The 27914-nt window shown below is 64.5% G+C and overlaps 1 protein-coding gene across 5 annotated transcripts; it reads right to left on the bottom strand.

Moving 5' to 3' along the window:
- Window positions 1-37: 37 nt before the first annotated feature.
- Window positions 38-25160, bottom strand: TEAD3 (TEA domain transcription factor 3). Of its 5 annotated transcripts, none has more exons than XM_040535771.1 (14): window positions 24908-25160; window positions 13303-13556; window positions 9908-9972; window positions 8293-8355; window positions 8100-8162; window positions 5759-5770; window positions 5319-5456; window positions 5094-5137; window positions 4934-4995; window positions 4425-4558; window positions 4090-4263; window positions 3808-3948; window positions 3395-3547; window positions 38-2757 (listed from the first exon to the last, which is right to left on the bottom strand). In XM_040535771.1, exons 2-14 carry the CDS (start codon window positions 13436-13438, stop codon window positions 2644-2646), a joined length of 1299 nt encoding a protein of 432 aa, XP_040391705.1. In that variant the 5' UTR covers window positions 13439-13556; window positions 24908-25160; the 3' UTR covers window positions 38-2643. The 5 variants fall into 5 exon arrangements, with proteins under 5 accessions (XP_040391705.1, XP_040391707.1, XP_040391706.1 ...); XM_040535773.1 differs by having other exon boundaries at window positions 4425-4528; window positions 24908-25158; XM_040535772.1 differs by lacking the exon at window positions 24908-25160 and adding an exon at window positions 13945-14146.
- Between the last annotated feature and the right edge of the window lie 2754 nt (window positions 25161-27914).

Genomic DNA, 27914 nt, shown 5'->3' with positions numbered 1-27914 from the left:
AACACCCCAAACCCAAAACCAGGAACTTCAGAACCGCTTGAGCCAACCCATGAACAAATAATTTTAATGGTTTTTCAGCAGACTGTAGTTTTCTTGGAGCTCCACAGTCTCCTCTCTCTGAAGTTGGACAGATACAGTAAACACAACAAATATATGATACAACCCATCACAGCTGGATTAAAAAAAAAAATACACAAAAAATATAATACATAAAAAAATGGATTTTTTTTTTTAACATTGTGGACTGACACAGCTCTAAAAATGGTGATCGTAACCCTGGTAAGCTTTACAAAGTCTTTTAAAAAAATAAAACAGTACTTCATGTGAAATTCATAAATACACTGGAGGAGAACGGAGGGGTTTTGGGGAAGGGGGCGAGAAAAGTGGCTCTGGGGTCGTGGCTGAATCCCACCCGGGGCCGGGGGCCTGCGTGGGTGTCCGCGTGTGCGTGGGCTGGGAGGGGCTGGAGGGAAGGAGGGAGGCACAAACCGGTCCAGTTAACCAAGAGCTTCGTCCCCTGGGGTGGGGGGGCAGAGGCAGGGCAGGCGTGTGTGTGGTGGCGGGGAGGTTTGGAGCTTTAATTCCCAGAGTTTTAGATCGGTGAGAAAGGAAAGGAAAGAAGAAGAAAGAAAAAAAAAAAAAAAAAAAAAAAAAAACAGACAAAAACCAGGAAACAACAAACAAACATGCTACATATGAGAACGCAGCTGGGCGGCGCAGCCCTGGGATGGGGGGGGGCTGTGGCTTTCCCCATTTTTCCCCCCCCCTTTTTTTTTTTTTCCCTTCAACCAGGACACAGGTGTGGGGGTGGCTTCTGCCGGCGGTGAGGTCGAAGTCCCCGCGCCTCGGGGGACACGTGGCGCCGTCCCCGCGTGGCTGCAAGGCTGATTCCTGAGCTCTCTGCGCTGTTCCTGCCCCTCCGCGCCCGGCACCATCGAACCCCGACACCCCACCTGGCTCCCCAGCCCCTGCTCCCGCATCCCAAATCCTTCCTGCCATCCCGCAGCACCTGGCTCTGCACCTCCCGCTGCCTTCGCTCCCCCTCCGGCACCAGGGCCAGGGCCAAATTGTCACCCCCTTGGGGTCCCTGTCCCCTGCCACCCTGCTCCGCGCCACCTCTGCCGCTCTGCATCCTTCCTGGGGATGCTCTTGCAGCCGCCGCCGCAGGACTGGGCACGCTGCCTTGGGTTATTTTGGGGCTGCAGCCCCAAAAATGCCGCAAAAATACCCAGTCCCGCGTCCCTCGTGCCCTCTGTCCCCGCTCTGTCCCCTCTGCCCTGACCTCTGCCTGCTCACAGCTCTGCACTGCGCACTCCTCCCTTCCCAAGCCAACACCCGGCCGCTCTCTGCGGGACGCGGCTGCCGGGAAAAGCCGACACCAGAATTGTCAACACAGAAAACAGGCAAAAAAAGGCAAAAAAAAAAAAAAAAAAAAAAAAAACCACGGGAAATTTACATATGCAAAGTAAATCAGGCAAATCCACTGCACCGTCCTCGTCACACCTCGGCAAGCTACACCAGGGGTGCTTGGCACTGGCAAAGCCCCCAAGCGTAATCCCTGAAAGCGCAAACACAGCCCGGGGCTCCCAGTGCCACGCATGAACCTGGCTGCACTCTGCAGGGACCGCACGTGAGTGTGGTGACCCTGAGCCTTCCCCGTGCCTGCCCGAGCCATGTAATTTTGCCGTATGGCTCTGACCCAGCGAGCTCGGCTCCGCCACCTCCTCCAGCCACCGGCACCAGGGACGGGCAGGGAGCAGGTCCCCGGCCCCGCGGAGCGGCACAGGAGGGACAAATCCCGATTCCAAGCACGGTGTCTTTTTAAAAAGTATTAAAAAGCACTTTAATTAAAAAAAAAAAAAAAAAAAAGGAAAAAAAAATGAGCCATAAAAAATTGCTTTGCATCGTCGATGCCCTCCCACTCCAACGCCGCCGGACGGGCTCGGACGAGGAGCACCCTCCTTGGGGTGAGGGACCCGAGACACAGCTTCTCCTGTCCCTCCTTTTTAAGGCACCCAAGGGTGCCAGTTCCTGGGATGCAGCAGCAGCACCCCCACTCCGCAGCCCCTCTCCTGCCCTGCTCCTACCTGCTCCCACCTCGGCACTCCTGCCCTGGCCTTGCAGGGACGTCCCCACGTCCCCGCCGCCACCCCCAGCGCCGGGCTCTGCCACGCTGCAGCCACGCCGCTGCCACTGCCCTGGGGACGATGCCGAGGGGCTGGTGACACCGCGTCCTGGCCGAGCCACCGTGCTCCTCCTGCCCGCTTGGGATCAGGGGGTCGTCCTCTGCTCCGACATCCCGCGCGGTGCTGGCGGCGGCACGGCGTGGTCCTGACCTTCATCGGCGCCACCAAGGGCTGGTCTGTCCCCTTCCAGCGCCGGACACGGGCTCCTTTCTCCCTATGGTTCCTTTCTCATTCTTCTTTTTTTTTTTATTTATTAAAAAAAAAAAGGAACTGTTCCTAAGTAGAAAACATCTGCGATCGCAAGTCAGTCTTTTTTGGCTATTGTTTTTCTTCCTCCTCCTCCTCCTCCTCCTTCTCTCTTCAAATGACTTCTCACGAGGCCGGGGGGCACGGGCGGCGTTTCTGCACGGCATCCCCCTCCCCGCGCCCCTCGTGCCCCCGCCATCCCAGAGGACCCCTAGTCCTTCACCAACTTGTACACGTGGTGCTGGGCGCCGTGCTCGCTGGTGGAGACCTCGAAAACAAAGGCTATGCAGAGCAAGGTTTCCTGGGTATCCCTGTTCGTAACAACCTGCGGCAAAGCAGAGAGCGCAGTCAGGAGAGAGCCGTGGTGGTGGGGGGCGTGATTTTATGCAGGGGGGGGGTGCTTTTGTGCAGGGGCGGGATTGCATAGGTTCAGCCACAGCCACTTCGTTTGCACCAAATTCATACCAAATTTGCTCTCTGTTCCTCAGGGGGCTGCACAGAACCAGGCACAACCGCTTTATTTGCACCACCCGAAATTTTGCTACCCCTTATTTAGGAGGGTGAGTGCGTGGGCTTGGTCTCAGCCACTTTTTACATCATTTACACCATCAGGATTTGCTCCCTGCAGTTTGGAGGGGGGAGACACGGCCTCGGGCACAGGCAACTTGATTTGCACCGTGCAGATTTGCTGCCTGTAGTTCGGGTGGGTTGGGGACGCACAACTCCAGGCACTGCTGCTTTCATTGCACCACCAAAAATTTACTTCCCGTTCTTTGGGAGGTTGCACGGGCTCAAGCCCAGCTGCTTGAATTACACCACAGAAATTTTGGTACCCATTATTCAGGGGAGGCATCGCACAGCCTCAAGCCCAGCTGCTGCATTTGTGCGGTCAATATAAAGCGCCCCGGGCCGGGGACCCCTGGTTTGATCCGAGCACAGACGAAGGGGATGCGGGCAGGTACCTGCAGGATGGTGAAATTCTCCAGGACGCTGTTCATCATGTACTTCTCCGGGAGGTGCTTGAGTTTGTGGATGAAGTTGATCATGTACTCGCACATGGGGGACCGGTGGATGCGGTAGACGAACCGGCCGTTCTCCAGCCGCGCGTACTCCGTCTGCGGGGACAGCCGGGGCGTCAGCAAGGGAGGGGCAGCGGGGGCCAAAATTGGGGAGATGCGGGCAGTGGCCAACAGGAACATCGTGGGGATGTCCCAGGATGGTCCTCATGGCCCAGGGATGAAAGAACCACAGCCCGGGCTGGTACCCTCGTGTCGTACACCCGGTTTGGGGGTTTACCCATCCCACCCCCATCCTGAGCCAGGACCCGCAGCGGGGACCCCATTCCCACGCCGTCCCTTCCCTGCAGGGAACTCACCTCCACCTTCTCCACGACCTGCTTCCCGAAGGAGCACACCTTGGTGGAGACCGTGATGGTCATGTTCTCTGCGCTGCTGTACTGGCTGCTCACACCGTAGAAAGTCCCCGGCCCGTCCTGGATGGTGCTGTTCAGATCCGCCTGGGGGGAAGCAAGCAGGGAGCTGTCAGGAGCCAGCGCTCCCTTGGGGACGGGGACATCGGCTTCGGAGCTGCTCGGGATGCTCGCCAGCTCCTGAAGGCAGGCAGAGCCCCGTAGCCAAACTTGAAAACCGGATCGTACCCAAAACTTGACAAGGAAGAAGGAGTTCTGGGGGCCGCGCTCGTAGAGCTCCTTGAGGCCGCCTTTCTTCTCGGGGAACTTGTCGTAGATCTGGCGGATGTCCACGGCCTCCAGCAGCGGGTCGCTGTACGAGGGGTTCGTCTGGCCGATGTGCACGAAGAGGTGTTTGCTGTACTGTAGGGGAACAAAAAAATAAACAGAGGGGGGGTCAGCCCAGAGCGAGGTGCCACCAAGGACGGGCGCTGCCAGGCCCGAGCCGGCCGAGCGAGCCCTTTGGGTGGCCCGGGGGCGGGGGGTCGGGGGGGGGGGACGGACACATGGGGGGGCACCGTTACCGTTTCGGCGTCCCGCGGCACCTCCATGAAGGCGGAGTACTCGAGGAGCCGGAGCTTGGCGGAGGCGATGGTGCGGTCCTGCCAGACCGGCACGGCCGAGGCGGCTGGTGGGAGCGGAGCCAAGGGCTCGTAACCTGAGGGGGGGGGGGGGGGGCCCGGAGCACGGGGGGGGGGGGGCAGCGTCAGCTGGGGCGAGCCCCCCACCCTGAGCTGCAGGGGTTCTGCTTCCCTCGCAGTGCCCCCCACCCTCCAAAATCTCCTGGGATGGCCATTTCCCCATGGGGATGCTGATTTGCACCCCCGCAGGATGGGGTAAGTGGGGACGTGGCTGGGGTCCCCGTCACCGGGGGGGGGTTTGGTTGGGTTTAAACCCCAGGTTTTCACCCCTAGGGGGCTGGGATGGGGACCCTGGGGGGGTGGGGGGTGGCACCGGGGAGAGGACGAAAAGCTGGGAGAGGGCGGCCCCGGCGCCGTTTTGGGGTGCGAAGCATCGCGAGGACGGCACTTACTGGCTAGTGATGGAGGCATGGGTGGCTGGATGGGGTAAGCTGGTTGTGCAAACGGTTTAATGCTGCAAAACGAAGCAGGTCGTTAGGGTAACGAGGCCGGGTCCCTCCGGCCCTTTTGCCAAGGTGGGGGGGGCCGCCCGGCGTGGGGGCTCCTACTTACTCCTGAGAGGGTCCAGGCTGTCCTGGGATCGGCCCACTCCAAAACTGGGGGAACAGCAGAGGGAACACAGTCAGCGGCTTCTGACCCCCACCCTCACGTCCCTGCTGCAAACGGCACCGAGCCCCCAGAGCCCCCAGGAGCCTGGTGGACCCCCCCCCCCAAATCCATACATGGGGTCTGATCCCCGCCCCCCCCCCAGCCTGGGGTCCCCGGAGCCTTCCTCACCCTGGGGGCAGCAGAGAAGACGGCCTGAGGAAGAGGAGGGGGGGGGCTGAGCTTGTTCTGCAGGACGCTGGCCGACACGATCTGCGCGGAGGACATGGAAGCCATGCTCTGCAGAGCCTTATCCTTCGAGACCTGGTCCTGGGGTGGGGGGGGGACAGAAGGGAGATGGGGGTGACACAGAGCCCCAGGCAGGCTTGGACCCCCCCCTCCCCAAGCAGGGTTTGCAAAGCAAGGGATCAGGAGTGAATGCGACCCCCCCCCCAAAAATACAGCCGCGTTAATTAATGCTATTATCTCACACGTGTCTCCCCTGCACGGGACCCGCCAGGTCCCAAAGTTGTCCCCACTCCCCCGGGGGCACCAAGGATGTAGCAAGGAGGGGGGGCACAAGGCAACAACGGGGCGATAACGGCAAGGCAAACAGCACAAGCTCAACTTACCAAGTTCATGGCCTGTCCACAAAAGAAAGGAAAAGAAATGGTTAGAGCCTGGGTGTGCACCCCCCGAGCCGTGTACCGCCCCCCCCCAGATTGTCACTGCAGCTTGGGCTGGGGACAGACCCCCCCCGACCCAACTTTTTGGAGGGGGACACCGATGCCTGCAGCTTGGCCCTGCCGGGACCGGGGTACCCAAGCCCCGTTATTTTGGGGGCTCAGCACGGCCACTGCGCACAGCGAGCCAGACCTGCAACTTCGCGGGCTTTCCAACAGCCTGTGCACCCCAAACCTCAAAAAAAAAAAAAAAAATCCTTAAAGGAACCCTTTTTTTCCTTTTTTTTTTTTTTTTTTTATTTTTTTTCTTATTCCTTTTGCTCCAGAGAGCAGGAGCTGAAGGCGCCGCGGTGCTGCCCGGGGCTGCTCGCCCAGCTGCGTGCGGGTCCTGCAGACACAGCCTTTGCTCCCCCTCCTCGCCCGGCTCACGGAGCCATCGGAGCCACCGCACCGGGTGATTTATTTTCACCTGGGGCCCGGCAGGGCTGCGGATGCGAGATCGATAGCGTTCGCTGGCAGGGCGTGAGCGTTGTGCGTGCAGGCACACGCCGGCCGCGCTCACAACCCCCAGGCACGTGGCTGCGCCTTAAAAAATAGAAACTGCTCAGGGGAGGGAGCTTCAATTCTACGGTGTGACAGCTGGGGGGGGGGGGGGGGGACGAGAGGCTTGTCCAGCCCAGGAACTGCCTCTGAGTATGGATGTTTTCCATCCGCATCGCTTCGTGCCCTCGCTCCCTGGTTATCCCCACAGGCCGCCTGCAGCCAGAGCAGCCCCCGGAGCCTCTCTGCTGCTTCTGCACCCCCTCACTGTGTGTTGTGCAGCAAGAAAAGCCTTTTTTTTTTTATTATTACTATTCATTGCAAAGGCTTCTGCTGTTGCTAATCCCTGCTGGCCCATCTCCCCGGCAGCCCCTCTTGGGGACTGGTTTTGACAAACGAGCCCCGAGGAGCCGCCCCGAGGAGTTTGGGGTGCCCCCTCCTGGCTTCTCCCAGCAAACAGCCAGGGTTTGGGGCCCTCCTGGCACTGGGGTCTGCCACAACCTGCCCAGCACTTTCGGAGGGCACAGCCTGGCGGTCCTCAAACCCTCAGGGGACAAAACACCAGGGTAAGCTCGGGACATGTCCCCTGCTGCCAGCCCCCCCTGCAAGAGGTGATCTGTCCCAAAAAGGTGGCAGCGCTTTGGGGACTGAGCGCACCTTGCCTGGAGGTGCCGGGAGCGAACCCTATGGGCTTGGTGCCGAAAGTTTTCAGGCCCCCAAATCTTCTGGAAGGTGAAAGGAGGAAAATCCCTTCTGGATCTGGCCCGGGGACTGGCAGGGGGGAGATGCTCCCCGGTTTAACGGTGCAGGGATTAAATCCGGAGCATCCCAGGCTGTGCAAAGGGGACATTCCCAAGGGGGGTGGTCGTACGTGGGGACCACGCTGTCCCCCACTTCGCACCGTGTATACCAGGATGGGGTCCAACCCCAGAAGGGCTCCGTCCTTGGGGCACGGCCCCGATCCTGCCCGCGCCAACCTTCCCCACCTCCCACCCGCCATCCCCACCCTCCCCACCACCACCACGAAGAACGGTGGAAACGGTTACGGAAAGGTTAGTCGGGCTCCAGTTAGAAGGAAGGAAGGAAAGAAAAGCCAACCAGAGGAGCGGGCGATCCAGTTTTTTCCTCGCTCAGCTCCCTTGGCCCCTGGAACCACGGGGCTGTCCCGGGACCACCCGGGGGGGGCAGCGTGCCCGCACCTCGGCACGTGCTGCGGCGTGAGCCCCAGGCTAGCAGCCTGCAGGGACCTGGGGACATCGCTGCTTCTGCGATCCCCTGGCATGGGACATCCCCTGGCACGATCCCGGGGGAACCACGCTTGTGACCAGCCCGGCTTCGGGGGTCCCATTTCAATTTTGCTTTACTGTGCTGGCTGCGCTGGGCTGCGTCCTTTTCCTCCTGGGAGAAGCCTGGCTGGCCCAAAGGAGGAGGGCAGCGCTTGTGCATCGCCGGGGAGGGTTTAATCCTCCCCTTCCACGCGGCTGGGTCCTGGCCTGGGCAAAAAGAGGGGGCTGCCCCCCAAAATTTGCTGCTCTGGGGGAGAGAAAAGGGCTCCGGCCACCTCGACCGGCCCTTCCAGCTGCACATCCCTCGGGGCACCCCAAAGCGATGCCGCTATAAAAACCATCGGGTTCCAGGAGCGAAGGGAGGGGGGAAGAAAAAAAAAAAGCCATCAAAAGGAGAGAAAGCAGCACACCAGAGAGCGGAGAGCGTTAGTGGTCAGCAGCCAGGCGGGGAAGCGGGCGCGTACCTTCAGCTTGGACTGAATCTCCCGAGATTTCCGCCGGGCAAGAACCTGCAAGTGGCTAGAGACCTGCAGAGAGAGAGCAGAAGGAGAGGGGAACAGCAGAGCCGTCAACCAGAGGAAAAGAAGAGGAAGGAGAGGGGCTGCCCATGCTCAGAGAGACACCGCCGGGAACACCTGGGCACGGGCGCCAACGTACCTTGATGCCAACCTGGTACTCCCGCACCTTCTTCCGAGCTAGAACCTGTATGTGGCTGGACACCTAGGGCCCGCCACGCCGTTCGGAAAGGAAAACACAGAGAGCGTGAAGACATGTCCCTGAAATGGCTGCCGCCGCCGTCCCAGGGGGAAAGGACGCGCGGCAAAGGGGCGGGCGTGGGGCTGCCGAGGCGCCCCCGGGTGCTCCTGGAGATGCCGATGCTCCTGCGGCAGGGCGAGCTAGAGAGGGAGGAAAAATCGGGGGGACCGCGGGACGCTGTGCTGGATGACGCCGGTGCTGCTCGGAACGAAGCCTGTGGTCTGCTGGGGGGGGTCCCGAAAAGATAGCCCCCCCCCCGGCTGTGAGTGCAGGGGCTTCCCTTGCAGACAGCCCCGAGGATGCTCGCTGGGTGCCCCCGTAGGGCGCTTCAGTGTCCCCGAGGGGGACGTGGCACGGAGAGGCCGGTCCCCAGGGCTCCAGGTGGGAAAGGCGAGGAGAAATTTGTTTTGTCCAGAGCCCTACGAGTGTCCGGGATCCAGACAAAGGGGCTGAGCTGCAGACAGCCGCCCCCTGGGGTGCATGGCCCTGCCCCAGCTCTGTGCCCGCCAGGCACCAGGGCTCATTTTGGCACGCTCCCTCTCATACCAGGTTGCCCAAGGCCCAGGAGGGGACGCCACCACCATATGCACTGTCCTCTGCGCCTGGGCACGTGTGCATGGCCCAGAGCATCAATTTCGCCCTGTGCTCCATCCTTTCTGCAATGGAGGGGGTCCAGGTGAAACAAGAGAACAGAGAACGTAAGGACCGTGGCCGGACCCGGGTCCCTCTCCTTCCAGCAGCAGTCCTGGAGGAGTTTTTCCCCGCAGCACCTGGGGTGCAGGTATGTCCATCCCATATGGGGACGGTAGCATGGGGCGGTCCCAGCACGAGTGACCCCAAAACACCCCAAACACCCCAAACCCATCCCTCCCCCTTGTGTGGGAGATCTCCTGCTCCCCAGTGTCCCCTCGGGGAAAGCCACTGAGCCCACCAGGACACACGGCACGGCCCCGTCGGGCAGTGACGAGCCACCAGGCGCGTTACGAGCAGACGCATTGCTTGGAGGGCTGCAGTGCCATGCTGCTAAAAAGGGGGGGACGACGGCGTCCCCCCATCCCACCGGCATCCCTGCCTGCCTGCTGCCAGCCCCGGGTGCTGGCACATCAGGGCAGCGAGCTCTGCATTACCCGGGGCTGCCCGAGACCGGCGCGGCACAGCCTGTCCCCTGGCTGCGATGGGGACAGCATGGTCTCAGCCCCGGGATTTTGGGGGTGCCGTCCCCGCAGGGTGTGCCACAAGGGGCACGCAAAAGTGGGGACGGTCTCTGGATCCAGGTGGAAAAGAAGTGGGTGGCGCACGCCGACGGACGCACACGCTGCTGCGATGGAGCTGCAGCTCCCTTACGGAGAGCACGAAACCGAACCAGCACGAGGAGCAGGAGGAGGAGGAGGAGGCGAGGACGGCGCCCCCCGGAAGGGCCGCGCAGGACGCACAGCACAGCCGGACCCCGCCGGGCTCACCGGGCACCCCCCTCCCGATCCCCCACCCCAAAAGAAAAGCAGAGCCACGGCCTCACCTGCTTCCTCGTCCGTGTCTTCCCCGTCCGCAGCTTGATGTAGCGGGCGATCAGTTCGTTGCGACCTGCCGGGGGAGCGCAGCCGTCAGCGTGGGGGGACAGCAGGGGACAGCGGGGGACAAGGGGACAGCAGGGGACAAGGGGACAGCCCCAGGGGACCTGATGGCACCGGTCCTTAACGAGGGAGGCTCTGCCGGGAGATGGCGCTGCCACGACGGCTGTCTGGCCCCAGGGGACACCGGGGTGGCCCCGAGGGGACACTGGGGTGGCCGGCCCCCAGCCGAAGCACGGGGACCCCCCTCTTTTGGTCCCTACCCTCAGGGCCCGGCAGCACCGTGGGGCAGGGACTGGGGGGCTCAGCGGGGGGTGGCAGCCACCAGGGACCCCCCCCACCGCTGTGCCCCCCAACACCGGTGGCCACGGACCCCCCAAAAACCCAACTGCGGCGGGGGAGCCAGCCAACCCCCCTCCCGCAGCCCGTCCCACGGGGGTCCTGGGGTCCCCCCCCGGCGCCCCGCTTCCCCCAGCAAGCGCTCGCGAGCCATGCTGGCCTTTCCACCAGTATTTCCTAACGTCCTGGGCTTAATTCGAAGCAGAAGTGCTTTTGCGCCACATTTTACGGGCCAGCTGTGGCCAATCTACGTTCAAACGTCAGAGCAGCTGGGAGCTTTCTTCTCCCAGCCCCGTCCCCGTCCCCCCGCCGCCTCGCCCCCCGCGCACGGGGGCGGGCAGGCACGCCAGATTTATTTTAATGGACCAGATGGTCGTGGTTGGAACTTGTCGAAATGCCCTTGGAGCGGGTTTCGACTTTAAAAAAAAAAAAAAAACAAAAAACCTCTCTTTAAAAATAAATAAATAAATAAATAAAAAATAACCCCCACCCCGGGCGTCCCCTCCCAGCCCCGCAGCAACTGGGCGCTCCGAGGGCGGGGGGGGGGCGCAGGGGGAGCGACAGGGCCAGGTGCTGCGGGGACGGCTGCGCCTCGGGGTGCCCGCAGCGGGCAGGGGGTGGTGGCCGGGGCCACCGTGGGTCCCCTGGCAATGAGGGCACACCGTATGCAGCCGGCGAGGTGTCCCCTCGTTCCGTCCTGTCCCCTTGCGGCACCCATGGGTGCCCCGGTGCCACCCCGCAGCAGCCCCAAAGCACCAAGGTGCCCTGGCGTTTTGTCACCCAGCCTCGGCCGCGGCGCGAATATCACTGTTTGGGCCGCCTTTTAATTAGCCAGCAGCTCCTAACGAACGACCTGGGCTTGCTGCCGCAGCTCGCTCTCGCTTGCCGAAACCTCGGCGTGGATGGAGCCGCGGCCCCGCGCCCGCCCCGGGCACCCCGCGCCCAGCCCTGCCTTGCCCTGGTCAGCACCCAAGGGTGCCAGGGTGACGTGACGGCCCGGAGTGGGGCGCTGCCCGGCTCTGGCTGCGGGGAGATGCGGTGCCGGAGGACGGGTACGCCTTCCCCGAGCACCTCGGCATCTCCCCGCTGCCGAGTCCCGTCCCCATGCTCAGCCCTTTGGAAATAAATAAGGGAAATGACACCCGGCTGCGATTACGCACCCGAGCGGGGCAGCACCCTGTGCTCAGCACCCCGTGCCCAGCACCGGGCATCTCCCCACACCTCTCCCCGCACCCATCCCGCCTCACCCCGCATCCCGGCACCACCCGGGGCCGGCTGCACCCTGCAGCACCCATGCGGGTGCCCACGGCCGCCGTCCCCAGTCCCCCGTGATTCACCCGGGGCCGTGCCATTCCCTCGGCGAGGGCACGTCCTCCTCCAAATTACCACATTCCCCGAATTCCTCTCCCCTGACACCACCACGTGAACCAGTTGGACGGCCCTGTTAAAAATAACCCAGTGGGACACGCCGGCGGCCGACGAGCGGCGCGAGCAGCGTGCCCGGCCCGGCCCCGCGGCTCCCACCTGCTCCCGGGGCACGCGTGCGTCGCTCGCTCCGGCTCCGCGGGACGCTGGCACCCACCGGCCCCTGGGATGGCCTGGATATAGGGTGCTGGGCGCAGGGTGAAGCCACCCATCTCCGGCTCCAAGCGCTTTGGGTGCCGCCAAGGGGCTCCCCGAAATACCGCTGCCAGCCGGGCGCTTCGCGAGGGGACGTGCAGCCCCAAGAATAACCCCGGCGCCCTCCCCGGGGTTTTGGGGTTTTGCCAGCCCCGATTCGGGTCGGACCCTGCTTTCCACCCCCCCGTTTGCCTGCAAGAGAAGGGCCCCCTGCCGTGCCCCACGAGGGCCCAGCTCGGCCCCCCCCGGGGGTCCCCAGCCCCTGCGCAGCCCCGGGAGGAGGTGGGGAGGCGTTTGGGTGCAGCGGAGGGTTCTCGGGGGGGGGATGAAAGGCGGCGGGGGCCGCTGCCTCTTTAAGCAGCTGCCAGATGTCTCCAAAAGGCTGGAAAAACCGGTCTGCGCCCGGGCGTGCTGCGCGGGGCCAGGCTCCCGGCGGCACTTCAGCTATTCCTGGAGAAATCCAAAAAATGCGCCCGCGCGGGAAGCCCTGCGCTCCCCTCGGCCGCCAGCCCCGGCCGGGGGGCCCCGGCAAACGGGGTGGCACGGGCGGGTGGCGCGGGGACGGGGGCGGCTGCGGCGTGTCCCGGGCACGGCGGCGTGGCACACGGCCCCCCCCCCCCCGGATCCGCCTGTCCCTCTCTGCCGTGGGTGGGTGACGGCGGTGTCGCCGGTGGCTTGGGGTTGGAGGTCAGGGGTGGAGGCACCGGTGCGGCGGAGGTGGCACCGAGGTCACCGGCCCTGGGGGTGACAGCACGGGAGGAGGAGGAGGAATCCCTACCTCGGCAGGGATGGGGACACCGTGGCACCTTCCTCCTCGGTGGCACGACGCGCCCCTGCCCACATCATCCTCATCCTCCCTGCCGCCAGGACAGAGGCGTTTGGGGGGGACCCCAGAAAATCCCAGCTGCGCCCGCCCGACCCCATTTCGCAAACGGTGGCACCGAAACCAGAAGCGGGGGCTCGGGGCGGGCCGGTGACCCCGGCCACGCTTCTTTCGGGGTGCTCCCCGCCGCCGGGCTGCGGTCGGGGAAGGTTTGGGGAGCGGTGCGGAGGGGCGCGGGAGGGAGCCGTGCCCGCTCCCTGCCTGACGGCTTCGGCTCCACCAAACCTGTCGGTCCGGCACGGCCGAGAGAGGGAGGGCGCGGGAGGGAGGGCCGGCGCGCAGGGAGGGGACGGCCCCGGCACCGCCAAGGGGACACGGGTCACCGCCGCCCGCCCCTGCTCCCAGCAGCTTGGGGAGGTGCTTTCGGGGTCGGGGGAGCGGGCGAGCTCCCCAGACGTGGTTTTGGGGCAGGAGGCTTTGCGTCAGCCCCGGTTTGTAACTCCAACCCTGGCGCGGCGCCCGTGCCGCTGGGTCCCGTCCTGTCCCCCCCCCCCCACTCACCGTACATCTTGCCCTCATCCGAGAGGATGATTTTCCGCCGGCCGCAGGGGGGGTAGATCGCCAGCGCCTCCTGGAAGCTCTGCTCGATGTCCGGACTCCACACCCCCTCGGCATCATTGTCCAGACTCTTGTCCATGCCGTCCTGGCCATCTTCCCGCCCCTCCCCGGGGCTGCCGCTGGCGTTCCAGCTGTTGGACGCTATGGTGCTGGCTGCTCTGGGCTCCGACCCCGAGCCCCCACGGACACGCGACAACCTGCGGGGACAGAGGGACACCCGTTAGACCCTGCTACCCCTGCTCCCGGGTGCTGGAGGTGAGGGTGACAGCGTGGTCCCACGTACGGCCCCGCTGCCGGCACGGTCCCTGCTTGCGCCCGGGGAGCTGGGAGCGCACCCCGGTGCCGAGCACGCGATGCCAACCGGCGTGCCCCGAGCGCACGGCTGCACCACGAGCACCCCAAATTCCAGCGGGGCCGAGCCACCGAGCGAGCACCCCGAATAAAATCTGGGGAGGGAGCAGCCCGGACGGCGCGCCGTCTGCACACGGTGCCGCCTCGGGACGGGACAGCAGCAACCCTACAAACCCCAACCCCGTGCCAGCACCCCGGGGCTCTCCAGCCCCTAAAAACCCCGCTCCGTCGCACCCGCTGAAGGCAGGGCAGCGATTCCACGGGCTTCACCGGGCTGTTTTGAGCCACGTTAATAGGAACCAGGCGGCCGGACCCCTCCGGCAGCCCGACCCCTGCCACCGGGGCACCTCTCCGGAGCGTCCCGCGCCCCGAGGATGCTGCGGGGGCTGCCGGGGAGCCCTCACCCCCCCCCTCCGGGCCGGCTCCCGAGCGGGGTTTTGCAATAACACGTTCGGTGGGGAGCGAGAGGTGTCTCCCTGCGCCGCGCTTCCCGGACGGGTTGGGAGTGTGCAAAGGTCTCCAGCGCAGACATCTCCTTTTAAAGGAACTGCAGCAACCCGCTGGCTCGAGCGCGCTGCGAGGCTGGTTTGTGTTGTGCGGTTGGGTTTCGTTTTTTTTTTTTTTAAATAAAAAAATAATTTTTTTTTCCCTTTCTTTCTTTCTCCCCCCCCCCCCCCCCCTCCCCCCCCCCCAAGCCCAAACGCCACCCTCGGTGTGATGTCAGCCCCCTCTGGTCCCCGCCGCCCGCCCCTGCCCGCTCCCCCCCCCCACCACCCCCCACCCCGTCCTCCCCCCCCCCCCCCCCGTTCGGGCGCTCCCCCTCTTGCCGAGCAGTGTGGCCAAATAAGGAGAACTGGATTTGTAGGATGGAGCCAGCGAGCCCGGGGAGGGATGGCGGCAGCGGTGCCGGACGGCCCCCATCGCCCCCCGTGCCCCCCTCGGTGCAGCCCCGGGAGCCCTGGGGGGCAAAGTTGGGGGGGGTGGGGGGGGGAGCTTTGCAAAACCGGCGGGGCGAAAGGGGATGGGAGAGGGAGAGCTGGGGGGGGGGAGGGGGGGGCACACGTGGGGATGAGCCCCCCCCACACCCCGTGCCCACCCCGTGCGTGCAGTGGGATCGCAGCGGGTGTTGGTGGGGGCTGCGAATCCCCACTCCTCAGCCTGAAAACCCCACAGCACCACGACCCCACAGCCCCGCAGGGGCCTGAGACCCTCCCCCCCAACATAACACCCCCCCTGCAGCAATCTGGGACCCCCCCGGCCCCATGGCACCCCGATAACCCCCAGCTGCCTTGCGGCAGCCCAGGAGCCCCCAGCCTCGAGACCCCCCCCCCAGCAGCTGGGGAGCCCGCAGCCCCATGGGGCTGGGCTCAGCTGAGCTCCCCAGGGGAAAGGCCCAGGAATGGGCGTGGGGGGGCTTCGCAGGGACCCCCCCCCCCCCCCCCCCAGATCTACCCCCCTGCCTGGTCACAGGGAGCCGTAGGGCCGGCGGCACCGCTGCAAGCCAAGTGACAAGTGACACGGTCACCGTCCCCGTGTGTCGCACACAGGGGGGTGCTGGCCCCTGCCCGCCGCACACACCGTCCCCTTCCCAAGGGCTTCCCCCCCCCTAGCCCCCCCAAATCCCTCCCACCCCACTGCCTCCCCCCTCCCCTCCCCAGCAGGGAAATCCCTTTTTCAGGGAAGCAGGGGAAAAACAGGGCCCTGGAGAGGAGGGAGGGCGAAGCCGGGGCCCCGGCCAAGGTGCGAGGAAGCAGCTCCTCCTCCTCCTCCTCCTCCTCCTCCTCCTCCTCCTCCTCCTCCTCCTCCTCCTCCACCGAACCTGCTTTTTGCCAGGCCAAGAAATTTTATTTCCTGGAGGGAGGGTGCAGGCAAGTCACAGCTTTGACGTAAGGGGCGCGGGCCGAGCGCAGCGCTCCACCCAGCCTTACAAAACAGCAACAAGAGGAGCAATTAGGAAACCAGCACGGCTGGACCGAGGTACCGGCCTGCCCGACCTGATCCGGGCAGGGAGGGGACCGGACCTGCCGGAAAACTCGTTATCATCGCCTCCTTCCCTCCGGCTTCTCCCCAGGCCAGCGATGGAGCCCCCTTCCCTGGGGCGCGGGGCCCCCCCGGCAGGGATGCTCGCTGCCCCGCGCGGGTGCGAGGCCGGAGGGCAAAGCCCCGCAGGCAGCTTTTGTGGGGCGCCACGTCCTGCCCCCAAGGGTGCTGGCCAGCAAGGAGAAGGGGAGCGCACCCGTGGGGTCCCCGAGAAGGGGGAGCGGGATGGGTGCAGGGGAGGATGCGGCCGGGGCAGCGCCTGCCCTTATCTCCCGGCGAGGCCAAGGTTACGCCGGGAGATGGAGGCGGCGTTCCCACGGGCCGTGCGCTCGCCCCGAGCTCGGCCCCGCTGCGGCTCAAGGCTGGCCAGGGTGGTGGGGGGCTGCAGGGAGCCGCTCGGGGCTGGGGAGCCCGGAAAGGCTACGAGAAACCCCTGCAAAAGCCTGCTTTGGCCAGGGAGGAAGGAGATGCTCGGGTCAGGGGAAGGGAGTGGTGTGGATGCGGCGCGGGGCCCAGGTGAGGAGCAGGGCGCTATAGGGCACAGCGGGGCCGGGACCAGCAGAGCCAGATGTGATGGGGGCTGTGGGGATGAGGACGGTGCTGCTCAGAGCCCCCAGGTGTGGGGTGGCACCTCATCCCCAGCAGTGCCACCGAGCTGGGGGACGCCACGTGCCCTCCTCCCCAGCATGCCGGGTCCCAAAAGCACTGCCCCGTCCTGCACGCCGTGCGTCACCCCAACCCTGTGTTGTACGGGGTGGAAAGCCAAGAATTGGGGTCTGCCCCAAGCAGAGGAGCCATGTCCCATCACCCGCATTGCCGAGCCACCCGTCACACCGCCGAGCCTGGCCAGAGGCGGGAGCTGTCCCGTGTTGACCAGCGTGACGCCACGGGACCAACGCCTTGCTCCTCGCTTGCCCCAGCTGTCCCTGCCCTCCTGGTGGCACCAGGGTGGCCCCACTGCGGGTGGCAGCATCGCCCCCACCCTGGCTGCGACCTCCGGGCTGCCGCTCTCTGCCCCTTTGCAAATCGGGGTGCAGGTGGCTTTTGCCACCGCATTCCCCCCTGACTCACCGGGGACGCACGGCACAGCCACCGGTGCCAGCACCCCCTTCCCCGGGGGAGGGGGGGCGGACACTGGAGCACAGCCTGCCCGGGGGGCACGGCACGGGGCACAGCAGCTCCCCGCTTTACCCAGGGCTTCCCAGACCCCGTGGGGAGCAGCACCAGGACCCCCAGGGGTTGGGGACACTTAGGGATGGGGGCGAGCAGAACCGGCGAAAAGAGGGGTCCGGCCGCCACCCCGCTCCCCGCCTGCCTTCCCGCACGGGGGCCCCGAGGCGAGCCAGCCCCGCCGGCCCCCCCCCCCCCCTGCCCGGACCCCATGGCGAAAGGATAAAAGTTCAGCAACAAGCCCGGGCAGGCGGCGGGGCCGGGCGCAGCCTCTCACCTGCACAAGCAACCGCTCCGGCACCGCCGCCCCGCTGGGGGACGGGAAAGGGGGGACGACACCAACACGGGGCCACCGCCGTCGGGGGCAGGGAGGAGGCACCCGCGCCCCGGTGCTGAGCATCCAGCCCCCCCCCCCCCCGCCTTGGGCTGTGCAACCTGTCCCGGCTCGGCCCCGCTCTGAAACTGGGGCAGGATCAGTGCGCCGTGCCCCGAGGAGGACGCTGGGGGTGCCGAGAGGGGCCGCCCCGTTGCACCGGCTCTGCAAGACCCCGAGTGAATAAACCCCGAAGCGGAGCCTCGCGGGCGGCCCCACGCACCGCAGGAGCAGGCTGGGGGGCTGGCGGGAGGACGCAGTTTGTAGACACCCCGAGATCGTTCCTACTGTGCTCCTCGTGACCCCACTGCCACCTCTGCCACCCCCCTGTGACATGGCCCTACCTGGGGGGGACCCCAGCAAGGCCACGACGCGCACAGGAAGATGCTTCCCAGTCTGCCCATGACCCCGTGCCGTGCACCAAGCCCGGGCATGACCCTACAGCAGGTTTGTTTTTGGCACCAGCCAAGAACCAGACCTGCCCTTTGCAGGAGCGGGGGTCCCCAGCTCCCTCGGGGACCACCCCGCGCCCTGCCAGATCCCGCTGGGGGCACGGCGGAGCTTTGCCTTCACCTCGCTCCTCTTCCGAGCAGCTCCGGGGCCGTGCTGAGGAATTCCCCTGCCGGGGAAGGACGGCCGCCTGCCCCCTCCCACCCGGGGCTTCGCCGATCACTGCGGGGCCACCTCGTCCCCCAAGGGACACCGAGACCCCGGCCAACCTCCCCCGGCACGGGCTGGGGGCCAGGGAGGCAGCCGAGCCCCCGGTGCTCCCCGCGGGACGGCCTGACTAATTTCCTTTCCTCTATCGCTTCCTGTCCCTTCCGGCTTGGCGGGCGGCTCAGGAAGCAATCGGAGCGGGGAAACCGCAGGAGGCCACGTGGCAGCGTCCCACCGGGGTCCGCGGCGCTGCCGGGGGGCACGGGGGTGCCCGCTGCTCCCCGACCCCAGCCCCGAAACCTCGAGGCCCCTTCGCGCCCAGCGGCGCCAGGCCGAGGGATGCTCAGCGCCCGGTCCCGGAGTGGGAGGCAAACGATGGGGGAACCTGAGTGATTTGGCCCTAGAAAATTAGGACACGGAGAAGGGACAGGAGGCGAGCAAAGCCCCGGGCACTCCCAGCCCCACCGGGCGAGGTGCTCCCTCCTAACGGCGCAAGCGGGAGTGCGAACAAACCCCTCCATCTCCTCCTCTTCCTCGGGCCCCAGCAGAGCTGGTTTTTGGCTGCTGGAGGACCCAGAGGCTGATTTTGCTCAAGGCTCTTAGGGCCGGGACGTCAGGGCAGGGGACAGACGGACACCTTACCCCGGCTTCCCTCCCTGGCCCAATTACCTCCCGCCCTGCCCAGCCGGGGCGTTTCACCCAGCAGCGCATAAATAGAAAGCTTTTACGGCATTAATTGCTCTCTGTGTTATGAAACGAGCTGGAGGGAAACAACAGGGTTGGAGCTGCCTGCTGTGGACGGGCCACCGTGACGGCCACCCCGTGACCCCCCCCCAGCACTGGGTGGCCCAGGGGCACGGCCAGCAGCGTGGCGCAGCGCCCAAACGTGCTCAAATTCACATTGCTCCTGCACCAAAATATTCCCATCCCAGGACCAACTGCATGTTGGGCCCCCTGGGACCCCCAGCTCGCCCTTAAGGGGAAACCAAACCCCACCATGGACAAGGGAGAGCCGCAGGAGCCAGGGCAGGGATGGTGTCCCTATGTCTGGGTGGGACAGACGTCCCGGGGACCCTACGAACCCGCGGCCATGCTCCTGGGAGGAGAAACACCTCCACGGAGCAGTTCTGGGTGCTGCCGACCCCATTGCCCGGCCACCGCAGCAGGGGCGAACGTCTTCCTGGGGCCGGCGGCTGCCAGGCGAGGAGGAGGAAGAGGAGGAGGAGGAAGGCTGCAGTGGATTTCACACCCACCCCCGGCCCCGGCCGCCTCCGCCCCCGCGAAACCCAACCCTGCCCGGGAGCAGCTGCGCCCGCTGCCTGCGCCGGCACCGCCGGAGCCCGGGGCGCCCGCGGCCGGGGGCGAGCGGCACCGCGCTGCCCCACCGAGCGAGGTGCCAGGGGTTCACAGCAAGGGGGGGCGTCAAGAGCCATTCCCCCCCCCCCAAAAAAAAAAAGCACATGGGGGGAAGCCCGCAAGGCCACGGGTATTTTTGCAGCCTTTCCTGCCCCGAACCCAAGGGTTGGTGCCATCAGGCCCCTGGTGTTCATCAGGCCCCTGGTGTTCCCATCCCGGCGGAGACGCGGAGATGGCTCCGGCTGCCCGCGTCTGGGGCAAAACGTGACACGGAAATGTCACTGGGTTGTCGTCGCCCTGCGAGGAGGCACGTTTCCCTGCCCTCCCAAAGCGAGTTTATTTAGCTTGGGAGAACCGACGCAAGCCGAGGCCACGCAGAAGCTGCGTTAGCAGCACGCACTGCGTGGCGCAGGCTGCGCTGGCGATTTATTCCCAGAGAAGGATATTCAGGGTTAGCATCATTTTAGTGCTCGCTGCTTGCCAGTAAACAAACTGGGCAAGCAAAGCATCCTCCTGCACACCCGTGGCAGCACATCGCCCTCTCCCCAGCACCTCTCGACGCTGCCTGGGCTCCCTGGGACCAACCCCCCACCAGCAGCCACGGGGCAGGGGGCGCAGGGGGACTGAGCGCTCCCGGTGCCCCAGCGGCAGCGTCTCGGCGCTGAAAATGGGCAAAGCAACTCCCGCTCCTGCAGATTGTAAAATTGCTCTGGAATCCTTGGGGAGGAAAGTTGCTAAAAATACACGAAGGCGGTATTATTAGTAAAAGAAGGAGCTCCAGAAAGGAGCGTTGGCCCAACTGGGGAACTGGCTCTGGGGAGCCCGGCGCAGCGCGCTCAGCCCCCGGCGCGCCGACGCACAGACGTCGGAGCAGGACCCCGACCCTCCGTGATGCCACCCAGGCGAGGCTACAACGGGGCACGCCAGCCACACTGCATGGCAGCCAGAGCCCAAACTCGCGCCAAAGCTGAGCACAGGCGTTGGTGAGCACCAAAAGTGTGCACCAAGCGTGCGCCCTGCCCAGCTCGCGTGCCGACGCTCTGCCGAGCCCACGGGGCTGCTCCGGCAGGCGAGACACCTCGTGGGGAGAAAACGGGGTCTTGTCCAGGAGCTTCGCTTTGCAGCGGGGTCCACGAAGCACCCGGGTCCTCCTGGTAGTGGAACACACAAGGCTTGCTTCGCGCGGGGGCTCGTGCGGCTGCGTGCGGGCGCCGCCGCGTTGCCTCCGCCTGGGGAAGGCAGGAGCTGGCAGGCGCTGGGGGAGGGCGGGCGAGGGAGCTGGCATGGGAACGGCAGCCCATCCTCCACGCACGCCGCGTCTGTAAACTTTGAACATCTTCCGGAGAGAAGTTAGTGGCTATTGTGAACAGCTGGATCTAATTTTATGAGGAGTGAGGAGGAGACAGTCGTGGGGAAATAATAAGGCTTGGCGCTCCCAGGCGAGGAGCCCCGAGCCTGGCCAGCCCTCCTGCCTCCTCCCGCCTCGCCACAGGGAAACTGAGGCACGGAGCTGCCAGGGCTCGGCGGGTCCCAGACAAGCAGGAGCACTGCCCCCGGACCCACGGCCTCTCCAGCAGCTCGTGCCCAAGGGGCGAAGCCGGGCTGGCAGCGCGGGGCCACCCGGGGTCCTCCCGGCGCCCGCTCTCCGCCGAGGTTGCTCGCGGGCATCGCGGCGCGAGACGTCCCCGCTGCCCGGCGCTTCCCGCAAGGCTCTGCCCAGCGCCTAAAATTAGATCCAGCCCTGCTGTCCCGTCCCGTCCCCCAGCCCCGAGACGAGGGGAGCGAGCTGCCAGCTCCGCGTTGCGTCCGTTCTCCCGGCAGTGAGGGCGCAGGGGAAAGAGCCAGCGCTCTCCACCGCTCGCACCTCGCTCACCGGCCCCCAGCGAGCAAACATTACAGGGCGAGCTGCAGCCATCGCGTGCTGAAGTCACCTTCTTCGCCTCGGGCTTGCAAGAGGATGGCTGAGGATTAGCAGCGGGTTGGCTTCAGCCAGCTGGGGCCCGGCACTTTGCAGGACGCACCCAGTGCCCGCTGCGGGGGCGGCCACGGGGCCGTGCTGGTCCCAGTACGGTGCAGGGACAACACTGGGGACATCGGAGCAGTGCATCCGATCACGAGCCGGTGAGGGAACGGCCTCCATCCATGTCTGCACCACCAGGGGGGACATGCTCCATGGGCATCCACGTTTCTCCAAACACTTTGCCTATAGGATCCTGCTGCTCGAGTCAGCACAGGGCAAGGGGACGGGACAGCGGGGCTCGTGGCCTGTCCCCTCCACCAGGCTCAGCTATTCGCACTCCTCACAACACCCTACAACACCCTACACGGGGCCATGCTCGCGCCCAGCACCTCGCCCACCCTCTGCTCCGGGTGCACGACTGACAGTCCAACACCCAAAGGCCGCCTCTCAGCACGCGGGAGCCGCTGCTCCCATTTCCCAGAGGGGTAAAACCACGGCCCGGGGAGCCCCAGCGACCTGTCCGAACCCGCGCGATATCGCCACGTGCCCGCTGCAGGCTGGCGCGGGGCACAGCCCCGACTGCTCACCCCATCATTACCTTCCCTCCCTCCCTCCGTCCGAAAAAACATTTCATAAGACGACACGTGACGGTGGCAACAGCGAACGCCCACACACTTCAGGTGCCTGCCCCAACCACAACACAGGTGCCTGGGCTCGGCCGGCCGCGATTCCGGCACGCTCCCGACGCGCCTGACCCGGGCACCGACCCCAAACACCGCCTCGGATGCTGGTGGCAGAAAAACCCCGGGATAAAAGCTTCCCCCCCAAACCCTATTTACCAGCAGCGGTGCTGACAATGGGGCCATTCTGTGCAGCCCCACAAACCCCTTCCAGCCTTGCAACTGTTGTCAAAGTTTTGTTAAAAGAGAGAAAAGCCCCTGGAGGTGGCAACTTTTTGGACAGCATCTGTCCTGCCTGTCGTTTGTATGGCCATAGGGATGCCAAGCCCACAAAGAGCTCTTGCCACGAAACTTTGGGAAGGGTTTCGCAGTCCATTCCCCGACATTCACCTCTATCCCCACTCACCAAAGGAAGAAAAGGCAATAAGGCAGAAACCCCCATTTTTCCCCCCAAAACAGCCCAACATTTCTCCCCGTCCCAGCAGCCCCGAGCTCACCTTACGCCGGCCTCAACTGGGTGCGTTTGACGGGAGCAGCGCGGTTACTCGATTTTTTAACACATTAATTACCTCTGATTGCCACGGCCACCCCCACCTCCCGAGAGCACCGCTGCGCCCCGTGCGCGCACACCGCCGGGTAACGCTCCTGCCCTTTGGCCACGGCCCCAGCACCCTCCTGCCGGTGGCGAGCAGGGGGTTAAACGGCGATTAAAGAAGATGCCGTTTCCGGTATCGTGACAAATAGTGCCCGTGTGTCATGGGAAACGCTAGCGAGTCCCTTTTATGATGGGTTCGGAAGGGGTTTGGCGAGGCAGGGCCGGGATACGGTGGCGGGAGGGTTTGGATGTGCCCCGAAAGGCCGCGGCTGAGCCGAGCAGACCCCTCGCCCCCGGCTGAGGGTCCTCGAGGCGCCCGAAGCGCCCGGCCGCCGTTACGCAACGCGGCTCGAGCCCGGCCGCTCGCAAAGGGTTATTTTGGTTGGAAGAGCCGGTGCCGTGCCAGCCGCGCGCCCACCACGGGGACGAGCGTGGCCCTGAGCCGTGCCCGAGGTCCCCCGAGGTCCCCCTGTGTCACCCAGGAAGGGGTGGCCGCGCACCCCGTCCCCACCAGCAGCCCTGTCCCCGCTGTCACCGGCGGGGAGCCCGGGGAGGGCGAACCCCTGCTGCAGACCCAAACAAGGGCCAAATCCAGCGCTTTCTCCCCACGGGACACTCGTGCCTGTCCCCTCCAGCGGGGAAGTGACGGGGACACTGTGGCCAACACCTGCCTGCAAGCAGGGTCCCAGCCCCGCCACCCCCTGGTGACCTTGGGGGGGGGGGGGGGGGGGGCTCCCCCCAACCTTTTCCTCCCACCCCACGGCAAAACTGCCCCAAGAACCACCCCAAAACCCAGGTGCTGGGAAGAGCTTTGGGGCCACCAAAGTGCCCACGGTGCTCGGGGTGGGGGTCACCGACCTGCCCGAGCCCCCCCAATTCGCTTTGCCACCGCAGCCCGGCCGTCCCCCAGCAGCACCCCAAAACCGCAGGGGGGGGTGCCGGGGCCCCCCGGGCAGCGCCAAAACCCTGACTCACGGCGCGCACGTACCCGCGCGGGGTAAAGCGATAGGAGGAGAGAGGACGCCGGAGCCCAAAAATACCCCGGCGCGCCTGACACAGGAGATTATCACTTCGACGGTGGGACGGTCGCCTGGCCCGGCTCGCCCCGGCCCCCCGCAAAGAGCCAAAAAATCCCCAAACCTTCCCCTCGTCCTTTGCCAACCAGCCAACGGAGACCGGGGGCTGCAGGGCGCCCGCTGCTCCAGCAGAGCAGCTGGTGTCATTCCCAGCTGGTTTCTCCCCAAAATGTCTTTTTTTTTTTTTTTTCTCCCCTTTTTTTCCCCTCCCCCTCCAGACACTTTGGGCCGAACGTGTTGCCCACAACCCGGTTTTGGGGGGGCGGAGGCAGGCGGCACTGCCGGGCTGGGCGTTATTTTTCCTTGGAGGGGACACAAGAGGGAAAAAAAAAAAAAAAACACCAAAAAAAAAAACAACACAACCAAGGAGGGTGTAAAAATAAAATAATAATAATAATAAAGATGACACACTGCTGAAAATTATACATCTAATTGCTGACTCGTTAGCAATGCGCCCATATGACGAGGCACAAAGTGTTTAGAATACAGTCAGCGCGTGGTCATCCCCTACATGCGTGTGACACACATGTAGCGTGACACGTATGTGGCCCGCGACCCCGCCGAGCTGCCCGGGCTCGGGGTGGGCATCGCGGCCTCGACGCCGTCCGCCGTTTATATAACGCGGCGCGTCCGCGCTCCCCGACGTACGGGGCCGCACCGCACACAAGGCCTCTTTGTAACCCTATAGCCCGCGCCCCGGAGATGCGCGGCGCAAGGGGGATTAGAAAAATGTATATATATAATAATAAATAAATATGTTATGAATTTAGGAGTGTAGAATCGCGGGTTGGAAAAGCTGAGTGGGGCCAGGGGGGTGCTGAGCGCTGCCAGGCCTGGATGGAGTCTGGAGCTGGAAAATTTTTGAGGGGGGGGGCATAAAATGAGGCAGCGGAGAGGGTTTGGGGTGGGGGCACCCTGGGGACAGCCCCGACACCCAAGGCAGGGCTGGCCGCAGGGTTTTGGGGTGGCCTTGGCTAGTGTTGGGGGGGGGTCCCGGTGCTGAACGGGGGTCCCGGAGCCGAGTGGGGGCCCCGGGGGGGGGGTGAGGAGGGGCAGGGCCGGGGGGGGGCGCACGGAGCAGCCCCGGGGGCTGAGGCCCGGGGTGGGATGAGGGGGGCGCAGCGGGGGCTGCCGGGGCCCCACGTCCCGAGCCGAGCCGTGCCCCCCCCGCCCCAGCTCCCCTCCAGCACCCCACGGGGCTGCCAAGGCTCGGTGCAGCCGGGGGGAGGAAGAGGAGGAGGACGAGGAGGAGGAGGAAGGGGGCTGGGAGCCCCTGCCCGGGGCGCTTACCTGCTCCGTGCTTCGGAGGGCTGGGCCGGCCGCGGGTGCCGGGACCGGGACCAGGACCGGGAGCAGGATCAGGACCAGGACCGGGACCGGGACCGGGACCGGGATCGGGACCGGGATCGGGCCGGGGGAGGGCGGCGGGGCTGCGGGAGCGCTGCTGGCCCCGGAGTCCGCGCACGGAGCCAGGCGCAGGGACGGGAAAGTTTCTGCAAGGGAGGAGCAGAAAGTTGGGAGGCAATCAGGAGGCGGCGGGGCAGGGCCGACCCTCCGCCCTCCTCCTCCTCCTCCTCCTCCTCCTCCTCCTCCTCCTTCTTCTCCTCCTCCTCCTCCTTCCTCCCCGCCCGGCCTCCGGCCTCGGGGAGGCAGCGGCGAGGCCCGCCGGGGGTCGGGGCACCGAGGGGAGAGGGGAGGATGGGGGGGAACGGGGCTTGTTCCCCTCCGCAGGGAGTTTGTGAGCAAAGGGCAGCCCGGCCCCGGCCCCGGCAGCGCCCTCTAGGAGCCTTCATCCACCTCCTCTTCCTCTCGTCCTGCCCCCCCCCCCCCCCCCCCCCCCCCGCCCGCCTGCCGGGGGATCCCCGCTCGCCTTCGTGGCTTCAGCACAGCTTTTGTCGCCCACCCCGCACACCTTCGTCCCCCTGCACCTCCTCGTCCTCCTGGGCTCACCTTCATCCTCCTCCCGCAGGCCTTCATCCCGCTCCGCACACCTTCATCTGCACACCTGCATCGCCTGGTGCACGCCTTCATCATCCTCTGCACACCTTCATCACCCTCCTCATACCTTCATCATCCTCTGCACACCTTCACCCCCCCCTCCACACACCTTCATCACCCTCCGCACACCTCCATCACCCTCGTGCCCTGCCTCACACCTTCACCCCCTCCTCATCCCCATACCCTCACCCCCTCCAAACCCCTCCACCCCTCTCCACGTCCCCACGCAGACCCCCACGAGCCCCCCCGGTTCCCCCTAGTACCCGGGACGGGGATCTCAGCCCAGGCAGCTGTGATTTCCCCAGGGAACCCAGCCAGCAGCGGGGCCGTGGTCACTTCCTACGAGCGAGTCAATGAGTGGTAACGCGCTAAGCCGCAGCCGGCTGATCGCATGCGAGTCCCTGGCCGTGGCCCAGCCTTGCTGCTGGGAGCTGTGGCCCCAGTTTGGGCAGCAAGAGGCACAAAACCCCAGCTCCACCGCGCAGAGGGTCCGGCACGCACCCAGGACCCAGCCAGGTTGGGCTGTGCCATGGTGGGACGCACGCAGAGGTGAATCGGGGAGCGGGATCCTCCTGGCGCTCCGCTCGGGGAACGGATGCTCTTTGCATCCCATCCCTTTCAAAACCATATTTTTCTAATTTTCGTGCCGAACTTGGTTGTAGTCAAGCGTTTCGGGACGAGACAGCCAACGCTGCATCCTGCAAGGCGACCATCTCTGGAGCATCCAGCACATTCAGCAATCGGGGATGATTAATAAAGCCGTATCACATTCTTCCACCCTTGGCCTGGTGCTAACTGTAAGAATCTGGACCAAAAACTGCAACAAAATGGCTGCTATTCTCCAAGGGCCGTTCTGAGCACTCGTTACTCATCCCTTACTTGGGCAAAAATGACATTGACTGCTCCTGGAGATGACAGACTTAATTGAGTTCAATAGGAGTTTAGGCTGAGTAAGGCATGAGCAAACAAGCGTGCATTAGCCCATGAATAAAAGCCTGATCTGCAAATGTTTAGGAACACATGTAACTCTGCGCAGGGGAGTAACAATGGGGTTACCGCTGCGCCGAGCTCCAAGTGCGTGCAGAAAGCGTCTGCGGGACCAGGCTTCGGCGCGGCGGCGGCGATCCAAGCGCCTGCCATGCTGGGCTGAACTCCTTCTGGAGCGTGGCAATCCCAGCCCAACTCTGGCTTTGGGTGTGTTTTTTTTTTTTTTTCAGCCCTGCCGATTAGGATTTTTTTTTGTTCCTCCTTCAGAAGTTCATAATCCTGGTTTCTGCTATTCTTCGTCCACTGGTGGGAACAGCAACTTCCTTTCCCGAATTATAATATAAAAGAGCTGTGAGCAGCAATGCCATAAATAATATTTTCTTATGGCCAGAACATCCAAGTCTAGGCAACACACCAAGAACAGCTACAACATTGTAAAACTCCGACACTTCTCCAGAATGGATTCACTAATTAAAAAATGATTCCTTTCTAAAAGCAGTTGAAAAATACTGGCTTCGCCATCACTGCCTGTCGGTTGCTGCGCCAAGCAGGAGCCTGTCCCGCAAACCCGCAGCTCAGCCTGGCTTATCAGGCACGAGTCTGCCTCCCCCCCGTGAAAAATATGGAAATGAATTTGCAGGAGGGGGGAGAGGAGAGAAAAACACACGTCCCAATCGCTTCTTTAATTAATTAATGTATCACCACTTCAAAGCGCGGACCAAGAGCCCCGGAGGTTGAGCACTGCTGTCTGCCGGGCAGGGCACTCACTGGGAACCCAAGGGCTCTGGCCCTTAAATTTGGGGGTGAGGAGTTTCCATGTGCTGGGCTCACTGCAATGCACCCAGCCCTCCTCACATCCTGGGCTGGCATCCCTCTGTTTATCGGAGCAGGATGGGGCACCGTGGTGACGTGTGTCCTCGGTGGCATGCTCAGCATCAAGGTGGGACATTTTTCCCCCTCTTTTCCTGATAACCTTTGCAAAAATAAAACGTATTTCCTGGGCTGGCTCCCAGGAAGAACTTGTGTGCTTCATGGGGTTAAATCCAGCCCCGCACCACCAGCCTAACTCCAGCCCCTGAAACTGAAGCTTGAGCAGCCTCAAAGTCTCCGCCTCAGGGTAAAGCTCATCCCCCGGGATTGAGAAAATCCTTTCTCCGAGGAAGATGCACGCTTTGGCCTCAACTGAAGTTGATAAGGCTCCTTCTTCTTCTTTCCCCCTCTTTTTTTTTTTTTTTTTTGATCTTTTCTTGCAGCGAGCATTCCTTTCACACCCACGCACACATCCTCATCCTCACCCATTGGTCTGCCGGCA

The sequence above is a fragment of the Cygnus olor genome, chromosome 24 (genome assembly GCF_009769625.2).
Source record: "Cygnus olor isolate bCygOlo1 chromosome 24, bCygOlo1.pri.v2, whole genome shotgun sequence".
Taxonomy (NCBI): Eukaryota; Metazoa; Chordata; class Aves; order Anseriformes; family Anatidae; genus Cygnus; species Cygnus olor.
Note: the sequence above shows the minus strand (reverse complement) of the source record. Positions and strands in the feature narration are given on the sequence as shown.